The following is a 19645-nucleotide window of genomic DNA, read 5'->3' as shown; positions in this document are numbered from 1 at the left end:
TACAAAATCACTGTAGGCTCAAATGTCATTTATATCTGAAAAGCTTTGAGAATTATCTTTTTAATTAATTTTGCTCACCTGAGCTGCTCTTGACACCATTAGTGAGCCCCTTGCCAGGGTTGTAGCTCGACCTGGACAGGTCGTCCTCTTTGGAGCCCTGTCCATCTGACAGGCGAGACATACGTGAGCTCTTGTCTGTCTCCTTCTTCTTCAGCAAGGCACTGCGAGGAGACGGCGTCTGTTTGACAGGCATGGGAGATCTCTTGCGCCTGGCTGGCGATGCTGATTTGGTTTTCCCCGAAGTTTTCTTTAAGCCCTTTGCTTTTGGCTCTTTCTTAACTGAGCCATTATCCAAAGACTCAGGATCCACCATGCAAACATCAGGGCGTGGGGGGTGAGGGTAGGGGTCCATGAGGGGAGCAGGAGGAGGGTCATGGCTCCTCCTAGAGAAATGATGGCTGCTTCCTCCTGTGGCAGATAATTTATCTACAGGCATGTAGTCTGCATCCTCATCTGAGTCCATGTTGCCTTCACCAGTGACCGAGGGGTATTCCTCAGTGCCTGGAAGCACATCAGAGTCTGACTGAGAGGCTAAAGACTCACTGACAGAGGTGGGCGGTGTGTCCTCTGTGGCCAGACCCAGCCCTGCTGACATGCCACCAGCTTGGTGCAGAGAGCTGCTGTCCCTGCTGTGGGACTGGTGATGATGGGGCTGTTTGTGAGCCCTTCTCTTCACCGACAGATCGTGCTCATCGCCCTGTGATTGGTCACTACGGCGTCCTTGCTCCTCATCATCCTCATCGCTGGATAACTGCTGCATGCATGGGTTGATGAAGGAAGGTGAGAGGTCCTCTTTGCGCTGCCTGCACTCGGAGGAGGAATATCCAGGAGAGGTGCGGCTAGTATAAGATGAGGTGGCTCCCATGGACACATGACCAGCAATATCCTGATCGCTGTCATCGTCGTCATCCTGCCCTCCTCGGCTGCACTCCTCAGCATAGAACGGTGAGCGAAATGGCTGATCGGTTGAAGAGAGTGAAAGCGGGCGGGCAGGGTGCTCTGGCTCCATCTCACACTCTTCTTCAAATTCATCATCATGACGGTAATGGGGAGGAGAGTCTCCGGGTACCATACCCATCTGGGGCTTTGGCATCTCCCATTCATAAGAGCTCCTGTAGCCTGCTGCTCCCTCTCTAGGCTCCACCTTGGCTGGGACTGAAGAAGCACTACTGGCTGCTGCTCCAGCAAGGAGGCTGGAGCTTGAGCTGACCTCTGTGGGACCATTGGCTGTGTCTGGCTTGCTGACCTGGATAGGTGAGGTGTAGGAACCAAGAACATCAGGGAGTGCACCACCTGTCTTGTCACTGGCAGCTGGAGCAACAGGCTTCTCAGAAAACGAGAGGCTACCAGCCAGGCCGCTGGAAGGTGACCTCCGAGTCATCTCACGCATGTAAGCCTCCTCATCCTCTTCTTCACTGCTGTCAGTCTCCTCAAAGTAATGCTTGCCTTCTATGTCTGGGCGTGGTGAGGAAGTGACACCAAAAAGAGCGGCGCTGGCCGCTTCTTTGTCCTTGGAGAAGTCTACAGGTTGAGAGAAGAGTCCTGCTGAGGCTCCAAACCCAACAGCTGTATCCAGCTTGGACCCCTCAGACCATTCAGGCTTATAGAAGCAATCCGACTGAGGACCTTTGTCTGTAACTGCAGCTAATGAAGTTGTATGCTCCTTCTTATCCTCAGCAAAGGTAGTGGCTGAGAGCGAGGGGAAGGATTTGACTTCCTCAAATGGGCTAAGGGGTGAGAAGCGGGCTAAACTGGAGGTGGACTCAGCCGTGGTTGTAGCGGTGATCTGTTTTTCAGACACTTCTAGATAGTCGTCTTTGGCAGCAGCAGAGCTGGAGAAGGGAGAATCCATGACCAGTGAGTGTTCATCTTTAAAGGAGGAGTACTCAAAGATAGGCTCTGCGGGCGTCTCCAGCTCCTCTCCAAACTGACGGCTGGTGGAGAGGGAGCCCGAGGTGGAGGAGGAGTAGCTGTAGGCTGAAGAGGAGGAGTACCCGGGGGCAGCAGTAGTTGTGTACTGAAAGCTTGTGTCCAGTGATCTCTTACTCAGAAGATCTGGTGTCTTTTGTTTCTCAAAATCAGGATCAGCTCTGTCATTCTGGTAGTAACTGTCATCTGCTGATTTCAAAGTGAAATCCTCTTTAGTTTTGTCTGTGGTCTGACTTGATAAAAATGAGTCTTTCTCACCACTTCCATACGAGTACTCAAACCCTGAGGAGTAGCCAGAGAAACCCGTGGCCCCTAAATCCATTGGCTTTCCACTGAAAGCTGAGGAGTCGGTCTTAGCCTCGTCTTCAGCCTTTGCGAGTGAGCCAGAGCTGCTTTCCTTCATACTTGGCTTCCCCTGACTGTTAAAGCCGTATCCAGCCATAGAAACCATAAATTCAGGCCTGTTTGAGCCAAACATTTCACTCATTGGACTTTTTACTTCCTTCTCAGACTTATCTTTGGCACCTTTCTCCATATCATAATCAACAGCACCTTCGTCAACGTCGTCGTCGTCGTCCTCCTCCTCTTCTTCATCCTCCTCCTCATCATCATCTTCATCGGGAACTTCATCATCATCATAGTCCTCCTCATCTCTTGCTGTTAGTTTTCTCATATCAACCTCCAAACATGCTCCTTTCTCACTGTAGCCTGTGGCAGCAGGTTTCTCTACATCGAACGCCGTCATTGATGAGTACGTCTGGGGTTTTGTGCCGTCAGTCTGGCTTTTAGAAGGGGGGTCTTTTTCTGATGTTAAAGAAGTTGACGAGGCCTCGGGTCTATCAGCCACTGAAGGGAATCGGCTTCCTGTGCTGTATTCAAATGTCACCTTCCCTTTGACCTCTTTTTCAAATGGAGGTAAAGCAGAAGTGCTCTTGGAGTCAAGCCACGATGAGCTGGACGACTCTTGTCCATAAGAGACGGTAAATCCCTCCTTCTCTGACATCTTGTCTGAGGCTGTTAGCAGGGATGGAGGCTCGTGTTTCTGCAAATCCACTTCACCCTTTGCAATGTCCTTCTCTGTCTTATCTAAGGACTCTTGATGATATGAATCAGAATCCACTGAGCTTGTTTTACTGTCATAAACATCACCGTAAGAGAATGTTTTGCCATGCACATAGGGCGTGTCTTGTCTTATATACACGGCCTTTTCTTTGCTCTCCTTCTCCGGAAAATCATACAGACTGAAATGAACACTTTTCTCAGGTTCTTTAAAAGTGATATCTGTTTCTGCTGCACTTTCATTTTTTAAGTCAGCTGATAAGACTTTGGGCCCTACACCACTTGGGAAATCATCATCTTTCTCATCTTCATCTTCATCTTCGTCTTCATCTGAGTACATCACTTGAGGCTTTGGTTTCTCCTGTGTGCTAAAAGAAACCTGTGTCTTGTCCTTGACTTCTGTTTCTATCTTTGCGGATTTTGATTCGAAGGTGAAGTCGTCATCCAAGAAACACCCCTCTTTTGCCTCCATGAGCTTAGCCTTAACAGTAGGCTGTAGATCCTTCTTGGTGTAACCATAATCTTCATCCTCATTGTCTTCAGCAGATCCATCAGAGTCTTCAGGTGCTGTCTTATCACCTACGCGGCTGATAAAGGAGGTATTGTCTAAGATAGTGACTGATTTATCTGTTCTCTGGGAGTCAGCTTTAACATCGGTCACTGCCTCATCTCTGTCTTCTGTCTTAAAGGGTTTCTCTTCTGTCGGAGAGTAGCCACTGCTTGTAGGCACAGACTGTGTGGGTGAGGCCAGTTTCATGGTGCTGTCATCTGGACTTAGACATCTTTCCTCACTCTCCTGCCTGGAGTGGGACTCTAACCCAGGGAAGAAAGATGAAGGGGGTGAAACAGGCTTTATATCAGCACCAGTTTTAAATCCCTCTGTGCTTAAGAGAGTCTGGTTTTCTTTGACAGCTTGTGTGGGAGAGTATTGAGTGGTAGAGAAGGGAGAAGGAGAGAAAGTGGCAGAGGGAGATTTCTCCTTCTCCTGGAGCATGATGGAGGCTGCGTGTTCATAGCCCTCCTGGAGTTTACCTAGAGGGATGTCAACGTTCGGAGTCTGGTCCTCATCCTCGTCTTCCTCATCATCATCTTCTTCATGGGTTGATTTGATCTTTGCATCACCCTCCATCTCAGGAATGTTGGGCTGGTATTCATCAGAGGAAGGAGACTTAAAGCACTTGTCGTCCTCCAGAGAGGAGGTGGGGGAGATGGTTCCTGCGGAGTGAAGATAGTCCTTCCCGTGGATGGCCTCAGGACGTGACGGGATACTGTTAATGGTGTCAAGCAGGAGCGAGTTCCTCCCAGCTTCCTCGGTCTGAGGTGCTGTCACAGAGGCTATCGACTGGTCCTCAGCTACAGACGTGGCAAAGGACGACAGTTTGTCATAGTCTGTGATGGATGTTGCTGAGGAGATGTGCTCCTCCTCTGCAAGAGGAGCGGCAATGATGGCAGGATAAGGTGCAAGCTCAGGCTCCTGACCTCCGATGAAGGCTTTGGATTTGACATTTGCAGCATCAGACACGGCGGAGGTCTTCATCTCTTTTATACCCTGCATGGAGTCAAAGGTACCAGGGACGTCAGGGACAGAGATGTCATAGGAGCCCACATCATAGCGCAGCTGTGGAATCCTGTCTTCCGTTTCCTCATGGATCTCCTCATCAGAGATGGTCTGTTCAGTCTCGGAGTAACCTGGGATGGTCTCGTCTTGGATGTAGGAGAATTGCTCCGAGGCAGTGGCGGCTACCTGCCCAGACAGGGCTGTGGTTGATAAAGGTTTTTGCTCTGTTGGCTTGGTGTCCCACTCCTTTCCGGGTTTTTCCTTTTTTGCCTCTTCTGTTTTGTATTTCAGGACCTCTTCGTCTTCTGTTCCTTCAAGTTCAGCTTTTTCAATTACATCACCCTCCTCCTCTGAGCTGTCACTCTTCTTTGATCTGTCTTTTATGTTGTCCTTTGCAGGGTACATGTCATATTTCTCCATTTTCTCCTCTTCATACTTCTTGTCAAAGCCATCACTTGCTTCCTTCTTTTCAGTGGCTACAACCTGTTCTGATGCACCCTTGCCTTTGTTGTCTTCTTCCTGTTTGACAGGGGATTTGGGTGAAGCAGATTTTTTCTCAGTGGCTGCAGATGTGACTTTCTCATCAGGGAAAACTAAGGAAGAAACCTTGGTATCTGTGTACAATGAATGTCCAGACATCACATCATTCTGGATAGGCACACTCTTGACTTTGGACAGCTCTTCTTGCTTCAGAGCCTCAAAGTCCTCAGTGAGGTCCTCTGGTGAGGACAAGATGGACCTGTCAGCCAAAGCTGCAGCTGCTACCTCTTCAGGGATGTTTTTCGGGACAGGCTTTTTCTCATTTGCTTCCTCTTTAACGGCTTTATTCTTGTCTGTCTTGGGCTTAGCCTGAGTCTTAGCCTTATGCAGAGTTTTTCTCACTTCAGGAGTGAACGGCTTCAGGTCAGGTTTGGTGATTTTTCTCAGCTCCGGTTTACTTGGGTCCTTCTTTTTATCCTCCTTGGCTTTGCTTTCTTTTTTCTCTTCTTTTCTTATATTTTCATCTTTCTTTACTTCACGTTTCTCTTTCTTAATTTCTTTTTTCTCATTGTCTTTCTTTTCATCCATCTTTGATGCTTTCTCTTGCTTGGCAGTTTTTTCCTTTGATATTTTCTTTTTCTCTGACTTTTTGTCTGTCACCTCACTGTTTTTCTGTTGTTTGGTGGCTTTTAGACTTTCACTTTTGAGCTTCTTCTCTTCTTTCTTTTCTACTTTATTCTCTTTGGTGATGTCAATCTTGGACTCTTCCTCCTGCCCACTCACTTCTTTCTTTGTGGTCTTGGAGTGTGGTTTGGGTGAAGATTTGAGACTCTCTTTGCTGTCAGTCCTAGATCTTATTTTAGTCTGTTTGATGATGGGAGGAGGTGCACCAGATGATATCTCTTTTTGGGTAGCCACTGGGTATCGCAGGTAGTCCAGATGTTTCAGTTTCTCAAGGCCCTCAAAGATTTTATTCTGTGGTGCATTTCCAGGGAAGAGCACCCTGACTATCTTTTCTGTTGGACGGTGAGGAATCCAAACAATGAGAGCCGTAACTGATGTCAAATAGGGGACAGATATTTCTCCTTCTTTTCCATTGGGCATCATAATTCCTGTCTTAGCTTTGCTGTTTCCAGCCCATTTCTGCATAAGGAACTGCATCTCTTTGCTTTCTTTTACAGGGTTTAAAACATACATGTCTAACTTTCCCACACCAAGTTTGTGGAATAGTGTGATGGGTTCAATGGTGTTGCTGACTACCCTGTGAAGAGGCTCTGGTGTGATACCAAGCTTGTTGAGGTACTGCAATGTAAGAGATGCTTCCTCAATGCTTCGCTTCACTTTCAGTGTGGACTCTGGCATCCGAAGCTTCTCTGGGACATTGAAAAACACGATTCCGAGCTCAGGAGAGATCAGGTTCTTCATCCAGTCACCATTGCTGCTGGAGCCGGATCCTTGGTTACGCTCCTCCTCTTGCTCTGCAATCTTTCTCTGGAACAAGCCATTGATGCCAGGCAGGTTGTCCGCACCAATATGAGTGAGCAGCACAGAGTCGATCCTGTCCAGGTGGCGAACCAGCTTCCAGAAGCAAGACTTCCGATCAGATCCTCCATCCACCAGGATGTTGAATCCATTAACGGCAAACAGAGCAGAATCCCCCCTGCCACCAGGGAAGATGTAGCAGCAGGGTTTGGACAGCTTCAGGAAACCTCCAGAGGTTGGGGGCTCCAGAAGGTCAAAGGACGACGGCACATCCACTGTCTCTGACACATACTCGGTAAACTCTGTGACTCCGTCCATGTCGGGGAGGTGGGGTTCGGGGTTCAGACGGTAATCCAGAAGATTTTGGAGTGACTGCTGCTCCTGGCTTTGGCCAAGGGAGCTCCAGCCCCCGTCTCCCTGACAGGAAACAGTAAGCCTGGACGGCTGCTCTGAGGAGGCCCTGGACAGGAGCTCAATCACCTGGAAACACAGTTACAGTGACAAATAACCTGAAATTATGTGCCTACATAAGCTTTAGAAACACAAGTTGATCCATACATGTACACTGTAAAGAAGCAAATTCGGCTTACTTGAGGGTTGGAAATGATGTCAGAGAAGTGTTGCCAGGTGAAGGCTCCACCTTGAAGTAGGATGTCACCTCCCTGCTCAGAGCTCTGGCCGCTCAGTATCAGCAACTTATTCCCAGAAAGGTCAGTGATCAGAGAGCGAATCTGGGTAGAGTCAAGAATAGCATTTTAAGAATTGCTAACATTAATGCTCTGTAATAAAATCTTCCACAACTCATCAAGATCAAAGCTAAGTGGATCTGCACTGGAAAGATGAATAATGTGAGTGACCAAATGCAAAAAAATTAGTTGGTTAATAGGCTGCTTCCCCAAAGAGCAAAGTGTCTGCATCATCTAATATGACCATCTCATGAATATACTGAGTTGCACTTTGATTTGAGTGCTGTTGAGTTTGAGAGCTGCTCAATGTTTCCCAGAATTGATGACACCCAGGCAACATAGAGCCACTAGGAGATAATAACACACGAGTGATGAATGGAAACTAAAGAAAAGTAGACATTTAAAGAAATCAAAGTAGAAATTGCATCAATGGATATGACAGAAAAGGCCAAACATTCAAGTCTGTCTAAAATTAGTCCAAAGAGTTGAATAGTTTCAGTCAGTTTCTGTTCAAAAGCAATCTCTCCAGTCCACACCCAAAACGAAAAGGTGAAATTCCTCCTAATGTCCGCATATTAAACAGAGCTGCCACTTATTTTGGACACACACTGTTAAATGCAGAAGCTCAGCACAGTGTATTTCCTAATAAACAAGGTTTCTTGGCAGGTTCAGGATCAGGTATATTACAGATGAACTCTTTCAGTGATGTAGGTTTAACCATTACCTGACTTCTCACCATCATACACCAGACAACAATCATAACTACCATAAATCAATTTTTTTCTCACCTCAGCAGCAGTCACAGGCTAAGCTAGCTGACTAATTTTCACACTGACACTCAAACAAATCTGAGTGTGTTTTTTATAGAAGAATATCAAAGCAGTGTCTGTCTCCTGCTGTCGGGCTTCAGCTGAGTGACAGTGACTGAGAGTGTTTTCCTGTTAATCAAGAAGTGACGATCACTAGCAGGAGAGACACGGACCTCCCACTGGGGCTAAATGGTGAACAGCAGGTGCTGCTGCCTTCTTCATAAATGAACTCAGACTAAACACTTTGGCCTGAAACTTGACGGCGTGATTTGAATAAACACAGAATGTTTTTCAAGTGTCAGTGTCAGAGTCAGAGCACGTGGTCATCATCACCCTGCGGTGTTTTGTCCGCGTTGTCCGGGTGTGACTCACCTCTGAGGCAGCAGTCTCCTCCGATGGGTTCACCAACACCACTGTCTCCAGTACATCACTCTGATACTGGAGAACCCGCTGGCCTACAGCAAGCAGAGATTTAAAAAAACAACAACTTTATGACTACACCAAGGCCAAATAATGTCAGGCAAGGAATAAAAAACAAAACATGAGTGAGGTCCAGAGGCCTTCTTCTGATGTGGCAAATAGCTGTTTGTCGCTCTTATTACAGGAAAAACCCACAACATTTAAAAAGTCATCGGTAGGATACAATCACACAATCCCTACGAGATGAAAAAATACAGTTTGAAGGAACATTTTGGGAAACAAGCTTCATTTTCTTGCTGAAAGTTAGATGAGAGGGTCGAACTTTAGGGTAGTGTTAGCATCAGCATGCTAACACACTCACAATGATAATGCTAAATTACTGACTTTTGCTGGTATGTTTTCCATGTTCAGACTTGAACTTGAGCGAGTTAGCATGCTAATATTTACTAATTAGCAATAACACAAAGTGCAGCTGAGGCTGGTGGGAACGACATTAGTCTCGTAGGTACTGGATTATAAATAAACCAATGTGTTAAAACATAATAATTTTGACCTCGTGACAACCCACCCAAAATTTGTTGCGACTGAGTCTGAATCAAGGTGTTCCCTCTCTCCTAGCATGGCTGGAAAGGGGAAAGCTAATGAGGTTAAACACAGAAAGATGTAAACAGCACAATACTCCGATCTCTTTCTGCTCGCTTCCTGAGCCGTGAAGCTGCTTTTCAGGAGCATTCAGGAGCAAAAACGGTGCCTGCTGGCAGGTAAAATCAAAAGAACAGCAACATTTCCCAGTATGAAGATCCTGTGGGATCAGGGTCATTTACTGACAATACAACGCCCTGTTTTCCAGCATCTGCCAACACAATCACTCCGCACATATGGCTGTGCATCCTCAACCCCGCCCCGCCTCCTCTTAGCTCACATGCCATCTTGTATCTCCACTGGCACTAAGCTAAAGCCCCCTGATGGGTTTAATCCTGGAAATACTCTCTTTTCATATACAATCACAACAATAACACCAAAATTAATCCCTCAGCCACGAGCCTCGCTGGCTGTTTCTATGGGGATGCTTCTGTGGCTGTTGCTGCTGGCTGAGTTACACTGACCCAGTCTTGGCTGAGGGAGACGCATTGCAGCATTTCTGCGAGAGGGAGGGGAGGCTCGTACTGCATGGGAGTATGCACACAGCATCGCATAGCACGGGAGGTGAAGGCGAGCGGCAAAGCAGCAGCAGCAGCTTTGAAAGCATGCAGGCGCTTCATCAGGGGATCTATATTTAGCATGAAAGATGCTGCTCGCTCTTCCTCCACCTCAAAAATGTCAAGGAGCTGTCACATCTATCTCTCCTCTGCCTGCTGAAGGAGGAGGCAAGGGCAAAGAGGGGTGAAAACATTCATTCAGCACTTCAGAGAAATGCCATGCTGTAATATTCAGGGGTTAGACGTGAGGTCAGAACTTTACATTCACCTCATAGATGCATGAGACACTGGAGTCGCTCTGCATGTCTTACCAGCATCTGGGGGAACGTATCAGGCCACAACTACGAGCCAATTTGTGCAAAGTAACGGCCAACATCGGCTCAGCAGCGTGTTCAGTGAGTAAACACACCGTGGCCCAGTTTACAGATGCTGCTGTTTCACTGTCACACCCTCCTCTGCTGATCAAACAAGCAGAGAAGAAGTGATGGTTGTTTATTAATGAACCCAAGAGACTGTTAGGATGTAAAAATAACAGCACGCGTGCAGCATGAGCATTGTACTTTGAATACTTTAAAGTGCTGTTTGCTTCACAATAATCACGTTTCCTGAAAAAACAGGAAGGGAAGTATCCCAGAAACTGACTGGTTGTTTACAGTAGCTAATAGCGCTAAAAGTGCAACTGCTACAGTTAGCAGCAGTTAGCCGTTAATTTAGCATCGAGTAAAGCTGCCGTATCTGTCCATCAGGAAACTCCACAAATCACTGCGAGTTGAGGCAGAGCAGCCGGAGGGCATCTGAGGGAAAACCAGAAAATACTTTCTCCACAAAATATGATCCAGTTTCACCCAGTGAGAAAATCTGCGTTTTTGTAGAGTAATGAGTGTGGCCCGACCCCTAAAAACACTCCCGCTGCATCATAACAATAAAAACAAAGTGTTTCATTGGACGCAAAATTAGATTTCCAGGAAATGGAAACTCTAAAATATCATTAATAGCAGCTTGTCATGGTTGGGAGATACAGTATGTGATAAAAAGAAAATCAATTTGGTTTAATGGTGCTGGGAGAAAATAAAAAGACCAACAGTGACATTGAGGTTTTTATGTTCCTCTCAGTATGTTAATGAAGACCAGAAGCTCGTTCCCTGCTTTGAGATTGTGGACGATGAACATGTTTCACTGATGTGAACGTGAAATATTTAGCTCCACTGCTGTATGGAAGGAGAATTAACTTACAACTGAGTAAATATGCTAGACAACACCATGAAGCACTGGTCAGTGAGTGCTGGAGCTCTGGCAGGAGAAAATCCCTCAATTCCCGAGAGAACGCCAGCTGTCAGGCGTTCATGCACCAAAACAAACAGGCAGCAGCAGCTTGATCTGTTTATATGCAGCAGCGTTTGTGTTAAAAAGGCCAAAGGAGGAAAAAGTGTAACATCCTCTGTTTCAGGGGTTCAGCGCACTCAAACACCACAAACCTTTGAGCCTGTTCTTCTTTTCTTTACTGATTTCTGTAGTGACGACATCCGTCAAACACGTTTAAAAAATCTTATCATGAGCGAGTGACAGTGAACAGATCTGAGTCTTCACACATCACACCATGGTTTTATCTGCTGGCTGTGATCATCAACTGACCCAGACTGGAACAGACCAGGTCCAGTGTGGCTCCATCAGTCACTCATGGACTCAACAGTCATAACACGAGTCTCCAGCTTAAGTTTGTTCATGTATGTGTGGCTTTTACTTCTCCTGATTCTGCTCACTGACCACAGGCCGCCTCGCATCACCTGCATGCAGCTTCACCTTTGTCTCTTGTAGAGCTGTTAACTGTTACGACATCACATTCGTGTGAGGAGAGGCGTCTGAAGGACAGAGTCAGAGCTACGACCTTGAGATCGTACCACAAGAATGGAGGACAGGTATGAGCATTTCTTCTAGATAAGGTAACCTGGAGTGGACTGACACTCTGTACTCGGTGCTTGATGTCTCGGTTCAAACAGCTCGTCAGGGTCTAAAACTCTCTTTTTGTTTTGTGGATCTTTTGTTCCGGTCTTTGGTTTTGATACTAGGTTGGCTTAAAATCAACAAAAAGCAAACAAAGCAGGCTGAGCTGCTGATGTCTGACACAAACTGCGTGAGCAGGATGAAAACTTTGAGTCAAAGAGGCAGACGTACCCACACACAGCAGTGACTTCATTAAAGCCACAGCTAACGATTCATTTGCTTACTGTTTCATCTTAGTGATTATCTTCTCAACTGAACAATTTATTGCTTGGACTGTAGAATGACATCTTCCAAAAACCCTCTGAAGTCTTAATGTTACTGTTTCATCCAACCAGCATCCAAAAGTTAAAGATCTTTACAGAGATATAAAACAGAAAAGGAGCAAATGAGAAGCTGAAATAGTTGAAAAATGTCTTAAAGGATTATTAATTGTTGCACATTTCTTTTCTGTTGATCAGCTAATTGATTAATCAGCTGATTGTAGCTCTGTTCCTGATTGGGGTCAGGCCATATCTGATCACAGAATCACTAAAAGCTGACACAGAATCTTTGATAGTCGACACATTTCTGTCAGCGCTCAGAAAATGCTGAAGTTCTGCAAACTAAGACGAAGCTGCGGGTTCGTCGATGAATACGAGCGTTTGAGTGAAAGCTGTGACGGGTGAAGTTTGCATGTAGATGAAGAAGAAGAAGAAGAAGGTGAAGAAGGCGGTCATGAATTGCTGCTCCCCTGTGATGAAACACTGCCTCTCCCTCCAACTAATGCTCTGCATGTCTGAGGAGCCCATTAACTGCCTTGCTCCTCTTTCCCATTTCCAGTTATTAAAGCGTCCAAGGACAATCTCCTGTAAAGCCACTCGTGTGCCCACTCCTCATTCAGACTGTTATCATGGAAACAAATGCTCGACAAATGCAGTCTGGGCCTCTGCGGCTCGAGCCTCTCATCCAGCTGAACGGCACAGACTAATAACGGAGGGATGAGGAGGATTGATGCTGCTGTAGGAGAGCTGTGACCCTTTGTCAGCCCTGCTGGCTCTGAGGGACAAAGTGACTCCAGCACCACACATCGGGTTATGGTCGGTGCATTAGACCAGTACAACAGCTGGATAATGACTGGTCAGCGTGGGCGATGGAGGATGTCACCTGTAAAAATGTGATCTAGCACACTACTACAGCCAAGTGTACTACATTAAACCCAAAAGAGTCACATGATCCCACCTGAGGGTCCACTCACTGGCTCTCAGCTGTCACATCGTCTTCATCAGCTGAATTTTGCTGAGCTGTCATGAAGATGGCTCTGATGTGGGCTCAGCAGCTGTTCTGATTTTAGGAACTAGTTTTAGCCTCGATGATATTAAGAAAAGTTAATAGGTGTGTCCCAATTCAGCGGCTGCATCCTTCGGAGGACCCAGCCTACGCGGTCTCTGGAGGCTGGGTCCTGCGGAGGATCCTCCGTCGGCCGCATCAACTATCGGTAAATGAGACGGTCTAGCCTTCGGAGCGTGTCCTGATTGCGTCACGACGTCATAACTTCTTCCCTCCTAACCCGGGAAAAACACACGTACGGGGTGCAGAGATGCGCCCGTACAGCTCCTATCCCTTGTAAGAGGCGCGAAATGTAGCCTATTATACAACTTACAAATTCACCTGATGTGAATATCTTCACAGCTTCGCGTGGACGACGTCGCGCGTCGTCCATTCATTTCTGATAATGGACACCTCGAAGGGCATTATCCCGCTTTTACCATGGTCACTTATGAAAGAAATAAATATGAAATCAATTATTAATACGTTAATGTTGTTTTTTTACCGTTAACATCGTTAGTTTTTCACAAGACGCGGCTGAGTGGACTATTTAATATCGCTCCTTGTGACGCGTTGCCAAGGTAACCGGCTCTGGCCACAGAACCTGCAGCTCGGTCGGCGCAGCTGTTATATTAGACCTAATCAGTGGAGGGAAGTGACATGATTGCTTAACGTTATGTTACGTGATACAAAGTATCATTTCAGAGGACAAGTGCACCTCTTACCGCTTGTGTGTGTCCAGAGGATGATGCCAAATTTTGTTTCAACGACTCAAAGTCCACAGATAGTTTCCTAAATCATTTTATTGCAAGAAATATTATCCACCATTCACTCTGATCATTAAATGTGGTTAAAGGAAACTATAAAATCACTCATGTTTTCTACTGTCTTGCCGTTGTGTTAAATAAACTGTGAAATAACGTATGTTCTGAGTTTCTGTTGCCACGGTTACCAACTAGCGTTTGAGCCAGCGCAAAAATTTAGAACAATCAGGCTATTTGACCGGAACTTTTTTATAGTTGTCCTACAACACTTTTTAACGGAGACCCTGCAACCAATCACAATCGAGTATTCACCCAAAATAAGATATTAGTTGACATGCGAGCTTGTAACATTTGTAAGTGAAGAGTTTTAATAAGGCTAACAGTTAACTGAGCTCCTCATATCAACAGGTCGCCATTATTAAAAAAAAAACAATCGGTGCGCAAAGCATCTTGGGATATGGGAGGCTGTGAAGGATAGTAGCGACGCATCCTCCAAATACAGGGAAAAGGAGGACGCATTTGTCGGCTGCATTTGGAGGATCCTTCGAATTTGGACGAATTGGGACAGCCTTCGCGCAGCGTTATGACGTAAGCGGCCTTCAAATCCATCCTCCGAAGGATGCAGACCCTGATTTGGGACACAGCTAATGTCTCCGTTGTGATTTGTAGCTATGACTTATGGTCTCATACTTACAAATAAAGATCTCAGTATTACGAGATCGCAAAAAAGTCTGGACTCAATCATTTCCAGACAATCTGTGTTTGCTGACAGCAGGTTCCTGAAGTGTCTCTGAGTCCACGTGTTCATCTCCTTCATCCTTCATGTGTTCACTAAGTGGTGAACCTCACTCCATCCTCTGTGAGCGACTGAGCCTTTCCAGGTTCCCCCTTTCATACCAAATCATGATCCTCTCACCTGTTACCAAAGAGCCTGTTCACCTGTGGAGTGTTCCAACCAGGTGTTTCTGGAGCGTTCCACATCTTTCCCAGTCTTTAGTTGCTCCTTTCCTGTTCCATGAATCATAATGTTTGGATTGTGATTCACGTTTACAGTCTTATTTTACCACGTTTAAACACACACTTTGTCTTGTTTCACTGAGCTTCACTAAATAAGATGGTGCAGAAGAAAAGCTTCCTTCTTCTCTTGAACAGAGAGAGAAGTCTAATAGTGAGTGGGTGTTTGCAGCATTAAGGAACAAATCAAAAGCAGAGCGAGCCTACACACTCCTGCCTGTGGTGCATGATGGGAAGCAGTTTTGTGGTCGCTACTGTCCGAGGCGGCGGCGACACATTTTCTGCCTACTCATCACCAAAAGCGCCTAAAGCGACGAGGGAGGGTGTTTATTTGTGGGCCTCGTGGTGAAAGTAGACCATGTCCCATATATGTCGGTCTGTGTGAGTCCATGCGGCGTGATTCTCCCGCTGGGTAAAAATACAGCAGGAAAGTGCGGCCCACGCCGGTTCAGCGTTTCCACCGCTGAGACGTCACAAAGCAGCAGCCACTCCGGACGCATGCAGCCATATTTTAAACTCATTGTTTTCGCCTCACATCTCAGCCGACTGCGACGCATTCCTCAGTTTAGATCTATGAGTTCAAAGCCCGCCTGCAGCAGCACAATGAGTCGAGCTATCAAAGACACTTTCTGGCTCTCAGGAACAAACTAATTACGTCCTTCTTACTCTATCTGGCAGCTCGCTGCTCGTTTGGTTTCCAGCTGGCGGACGCTTTTGTTTATAACCTACGAGCTGGTTCATTTGGAGTGGTGGCATGATAAATGGCACCGCACCTTCATTACAGAAGCATGAAGCTGCCCTCGTTATGGAGTCATTGAGAGGGTCATTAGTGACAGCAGGGGAAGCTGGATGTGAATACAGTGAGCGGAGGTGCTGACGCTCTTTGGCCGCGCTCTAATCAAAACCCATTAAAGGTGCTAACAGTCACTGTTTGTTAGAGGGACTCTGACACAGAGGCTGTTTCCATCACAGTGTACACCTTTACCAAATACATAGAGAACAATCAGCTGCCTCTGCTACAAAACCAGAAGAAGAAGAAGATGATGATGAAGAAGATGAAGAAGATGAAGATGAACAAGAAGAAGATGATGATAATGAAGAAGAAGAAGAAGAAGAAGAAAAACACGATTATAATGAAGAAGAAGATGATGATAATGAAGAAGAAGAAGGTGATGATGATACTGAAGAAGATGATGATGATAATGGAGAAGATGATGATAATGAAGAAGAAGATGATGATGATGATAATGAAGAAGACCATGATATAATGAAGAAGAAGATGAAGAACATGATGATAATGAAGAAAAAGATGATGATAATGAAGAAGATGATGACGAAGAAGAAGAAGATGACGATGGTAATAAAGAAGAGGTAGATGATGATAATGAAGAAGATGATGATGATAATGAAGAAGAGAAAGATCATAATGAAGAAGAGGAAGATGATGATGATAATGAAGAAGAGGAAGATGATGATGATGAAGAAGCAGTTGTTTGTCTTCCCAGATATTCCTGTAACACACAGCTGATCGCAGGGGGTGAAATCTTGGCCAACGGCGGACATGAAAGAATAATTCCAGTCAAGAATCGCTCCATCAAGTTCGGACAGTTCTCGGTTTGAAGAGTAACCTTCATCGCTGACAGAGTGGACACAGCTGAAGCAGAGGTGATGCGTCCTCTGTGCGGCGATCAGGATCGATTGGGACATCAGTAAATCGCTGCTCGGCCCCGATTCGTCAATCACCTCCTCGTCCCTCAGACTGAGCAGAACATAAACCAGCACTGAAGGAGATGAAGCATCAAAGTGAATCATGTCTCCCGGCAACACGGACGGAGTTCGTGCATCGAGGTGTCCGTGTCCTCAGAGGGACGTGACTGTGGCACGCAGGTGTTTGCACCTGCTGCTTTCACCTGCAGGTGTGTTAACACTGATGCAGCTCTCAGGTGAGCCTTGAGGGAAATAATCAAAGGGCTGAATCAGAGCCTGCGGCGCAGCGGCGGCCTTCCCTTCATCAGACGCTGCCTGTGGCTGCTGCAACCAGCTGCTGCACATACAGGCTCCTTCTTATGGCGCTCCAACACACAGAGATATGATCTATGCAGATGTGATCCGTGTTCCAAAACATCATTAATTCTCATCTTTTTCAAACTCAAGAGCAGCGTCAAAGCTGGACTGACTCCTGATTGGCCGTCTTTAGCTAATTCATGCAAATTCATACAAATTTTTTGACTGAAAAGCCTCAACGTTACAGCTAATTTATCACATTTGGATCAGAGAAGCTGCGGCTGGCAACTAATCAGAGTCGAGCGCTGTCATTTTTCATGCAAACATCTGCTGGTTCTGCTCTTTAAAGGTCTGGATTTGCTGCTTTTCTTTGTCATTCATGATCCTGAATGAAGAGTCTTTGGGTTTTGGACTGCCGGTTGGACAGAAGACGCAAACAGAAGATGTCAGGTTTTTACTGTCGAATGAAGCATCAACAACCCTGATACCAACGAAGCCTAGACTCTGTGAAACATAGATAAACCAGAATCGATCATTTCCAGTCAAACTGTTTCCTGACAGCAGTTTCCTGAAGTGTCCCTGAGTCCATGTACCCATGTGCGTATGTACATACACAAAAAGACCGACCCGAGCACAGACGTGGCTGATTAAATGAGCACAGACGCTGCTCTTCGTTAGAAAGATGCACTCAGGACAGTTTCAAGGTGATCCATCAAGAGATGTCCTGTGTGAGACGTTAAGATGGAAAGACAGAGTGTAATTACAGCTCACAGCATGAGGAAGCACAAACCGAGCTGGTCCCTACGAAAGCTTCAAATACAGCCTGGATTTCACTGACACCTCAACCTTATCCTAAGACGTCACGGTGACACATCTCAAAATGTCTCACCGTGTCACTGGAAGACGAGCATTTCACTTCTTCCCCCCATCAAAAACACAAAGGTAACAGAACCGTAACAGAAAAGATCTTGTTAGCAGCATCAGACGCCAATCAGCACCGCTGACACAAAACGATTTCACAGTTAGCAAATCTCATGATCGCCAAACTGACAGCGCTTCAGGCCGTCTCTCAATGCTTCCTGACTTCCTGAACCTTTGTGACACACAGTCTGAAGTCCATCTGCTCCGAATGAGGACATAAACCTTTAAAAGCAGCGCACACACACCGTTCATTCTTGAAAAAGCTTCAGGAGTTTCCTCAAACAGCTGCTCACTGTAGTTTTTATCAAATGAGCAGTTGGAAATGCTGCATTTGTTGGGACTATTTTCAGCGGTGGATGAATCCACGTTAGTTGCTGTAATGAGTGTTTGTGGCAGCAGGACAGTGTGTGTGTGTGTGTGTGTGTGTGTGTGTGTGTGTGTGTGTGTGTGTGAGTGAGTCAGAATAAACTACAGTGTGTGTGTTCATGGTGGTGAAGGAACAGCAGTGAGGCTCACTGAGGTGTTTTTAGTGGAGCTCAGAGGAAGAAGATCGATCAGCTGTGATACGAACACAGGACTGTTAGCCGTTAGCCGTTAGCGTTCACTGCTGGTTCTGGTCTTTTCAGTACAACACAGAAAATCACCGGCTGTAATCCTTTAAACACAGTTCTTCTAAACGTTCAGGCCTTCAGTGATGATAAAGGCAGCAACGACTAAAGGTGACTGTTGTTTTTTGTGTCGCTGAGACGCTCAAAACAGCAGCAGAAACGGGAGAAGCGCCGCCGGTTCGTCTGTTTTTGAGTCTGTGCTGCCTTCCTGTATCGCACCACGCTCCACCCTGCCTGATCCTGCTGAGCTCAGCACTCTGCCTCACCCACCCAGAGGCATTATGGGAGTTCACAGAGCACACTACGGGGTGGTCTGTGTGTGTGTGTGTGTGTGTGTGTGTGTGTGCAGGAGAATCCAATCATCATACAAAGAATAGAATATCTGATGTAATTCAGTCGCTTCAGATGTTATGAAACAGAAAACCTGATCACAGCTGACCCGAACGACTCGTCCTGCTCCGTCCGCTTCAGCCTGCGAGGACGATGAAGACGCCTCAAGGACTTTTCAAAGACAACGTCCAGTCCAGGTTTTGATAATAAACCGCCGCCTGGATAACAATGCAAACAGAGCTGCGACTAACATTATTTATATGTTTTGATTCGTCACTTGATTTGCATTTTAAAATGTCTGAAAATGGTAAAAAAAATGTCCTCAGAGGACAAGGTGACGTCTTCACATCGTTTGTCCCATTTAAAGCTAAACAGAGACAACAGAAAATCTCCAACTATCTGATAATCGATTAATCGTTGTAGTCATTTTTTAAATGAAAATGTCAAACGTTTTTTGAGCATCTGCTTTGCTTCGTCTCTCGTGAATAAATGTCAGTAAATGTCTCTGAGTTTTGGACAGTTGGTCTTTAACCTGTGACGGGCGTCTTTCACTGCTCACACTTATCGCCTAAACGATTGATCAAGAAAACAATCATCAATAATGAATAAAACTGTTTGTCTTCAGCTCGTTTGTTTTGTCTGAACAGAAGTCCAAAACTCAAAGATGTTCAGTTTATGATGATAAAAAACAGGAAAACACAGATTATGAAAAGATTTCCAAATATTCATTCCCTCGATCAGATAGCCGATCAATCGATGAATTGTTTCTGGAATACTGTGACGGGATTTTTCACTATTTTCTGACATTTTGTACAGTAAACAATTAATTAATTGTAAAAATAATGGTCAGATGATGATGATCAATCAGGAAAACAATTCATTGGTTATAAAAAATTGTAAAAAATTGCAACTAAAACTCAAAACACCGAAATTACTTAAACGCTTAAGTCTACGATGAAATGTGTCATTGATTATCTTAATGGAGCTAATTGATGAATTGCCTCATGAATCATCTG

At 45.7% G+C, this 19645-nt stretch overlaps 1 protein-coding gene across 2 annotated transcripts in view; it reads right to left on the bottom strand.

The window, feature by feature from the left end:
* The window catches only part of map1aa (microtubule-associated protein 1Aa), a 41250-nt gene that overhangs the window by 4334 nt on the left and 17271 nt on the right, over window positions 1-19645 (bottom strand). For both annotated transcript variants that reach the window (XM_076734590.1, XM_076734599.1), the window contains 3 exons: window positions 8436-8518; window positions 7159-7299; window positions 79-7048 (listed from right to left, as the gene is read on the bottom strand). In XM_076734590.1, coding sequence (XP_076590705.1) covers window positions 79-7048; window positions 7159-7299; window positions 8436-8518 — 7194 coding nt within the window. The remainder of the gene's footprint in view (window positions 1-78; window positions 7049-7158; window positions 7300-8435; window positions 8519-19645) is intronic.

This window comes from Chaetodon auriga, chromosome 1 (assembly GCF_051107435.1).
Source record: "Chaetodon auriga isolate fChaAug3 chromosome 1, fChaAug3.hap1, whole genome shotgun sequence".
In the NCBI taxonomy this organism is placed as follows: Eukaryota; Metazoa; Chordata; class Actinopteri; order Chaetodontiformes; family Chaetodontidae; genus Chaetodon; species Chaetodon auriga.
This window is presented reverse-complemented; position numbering and strand designations above follow the sequence as displayed.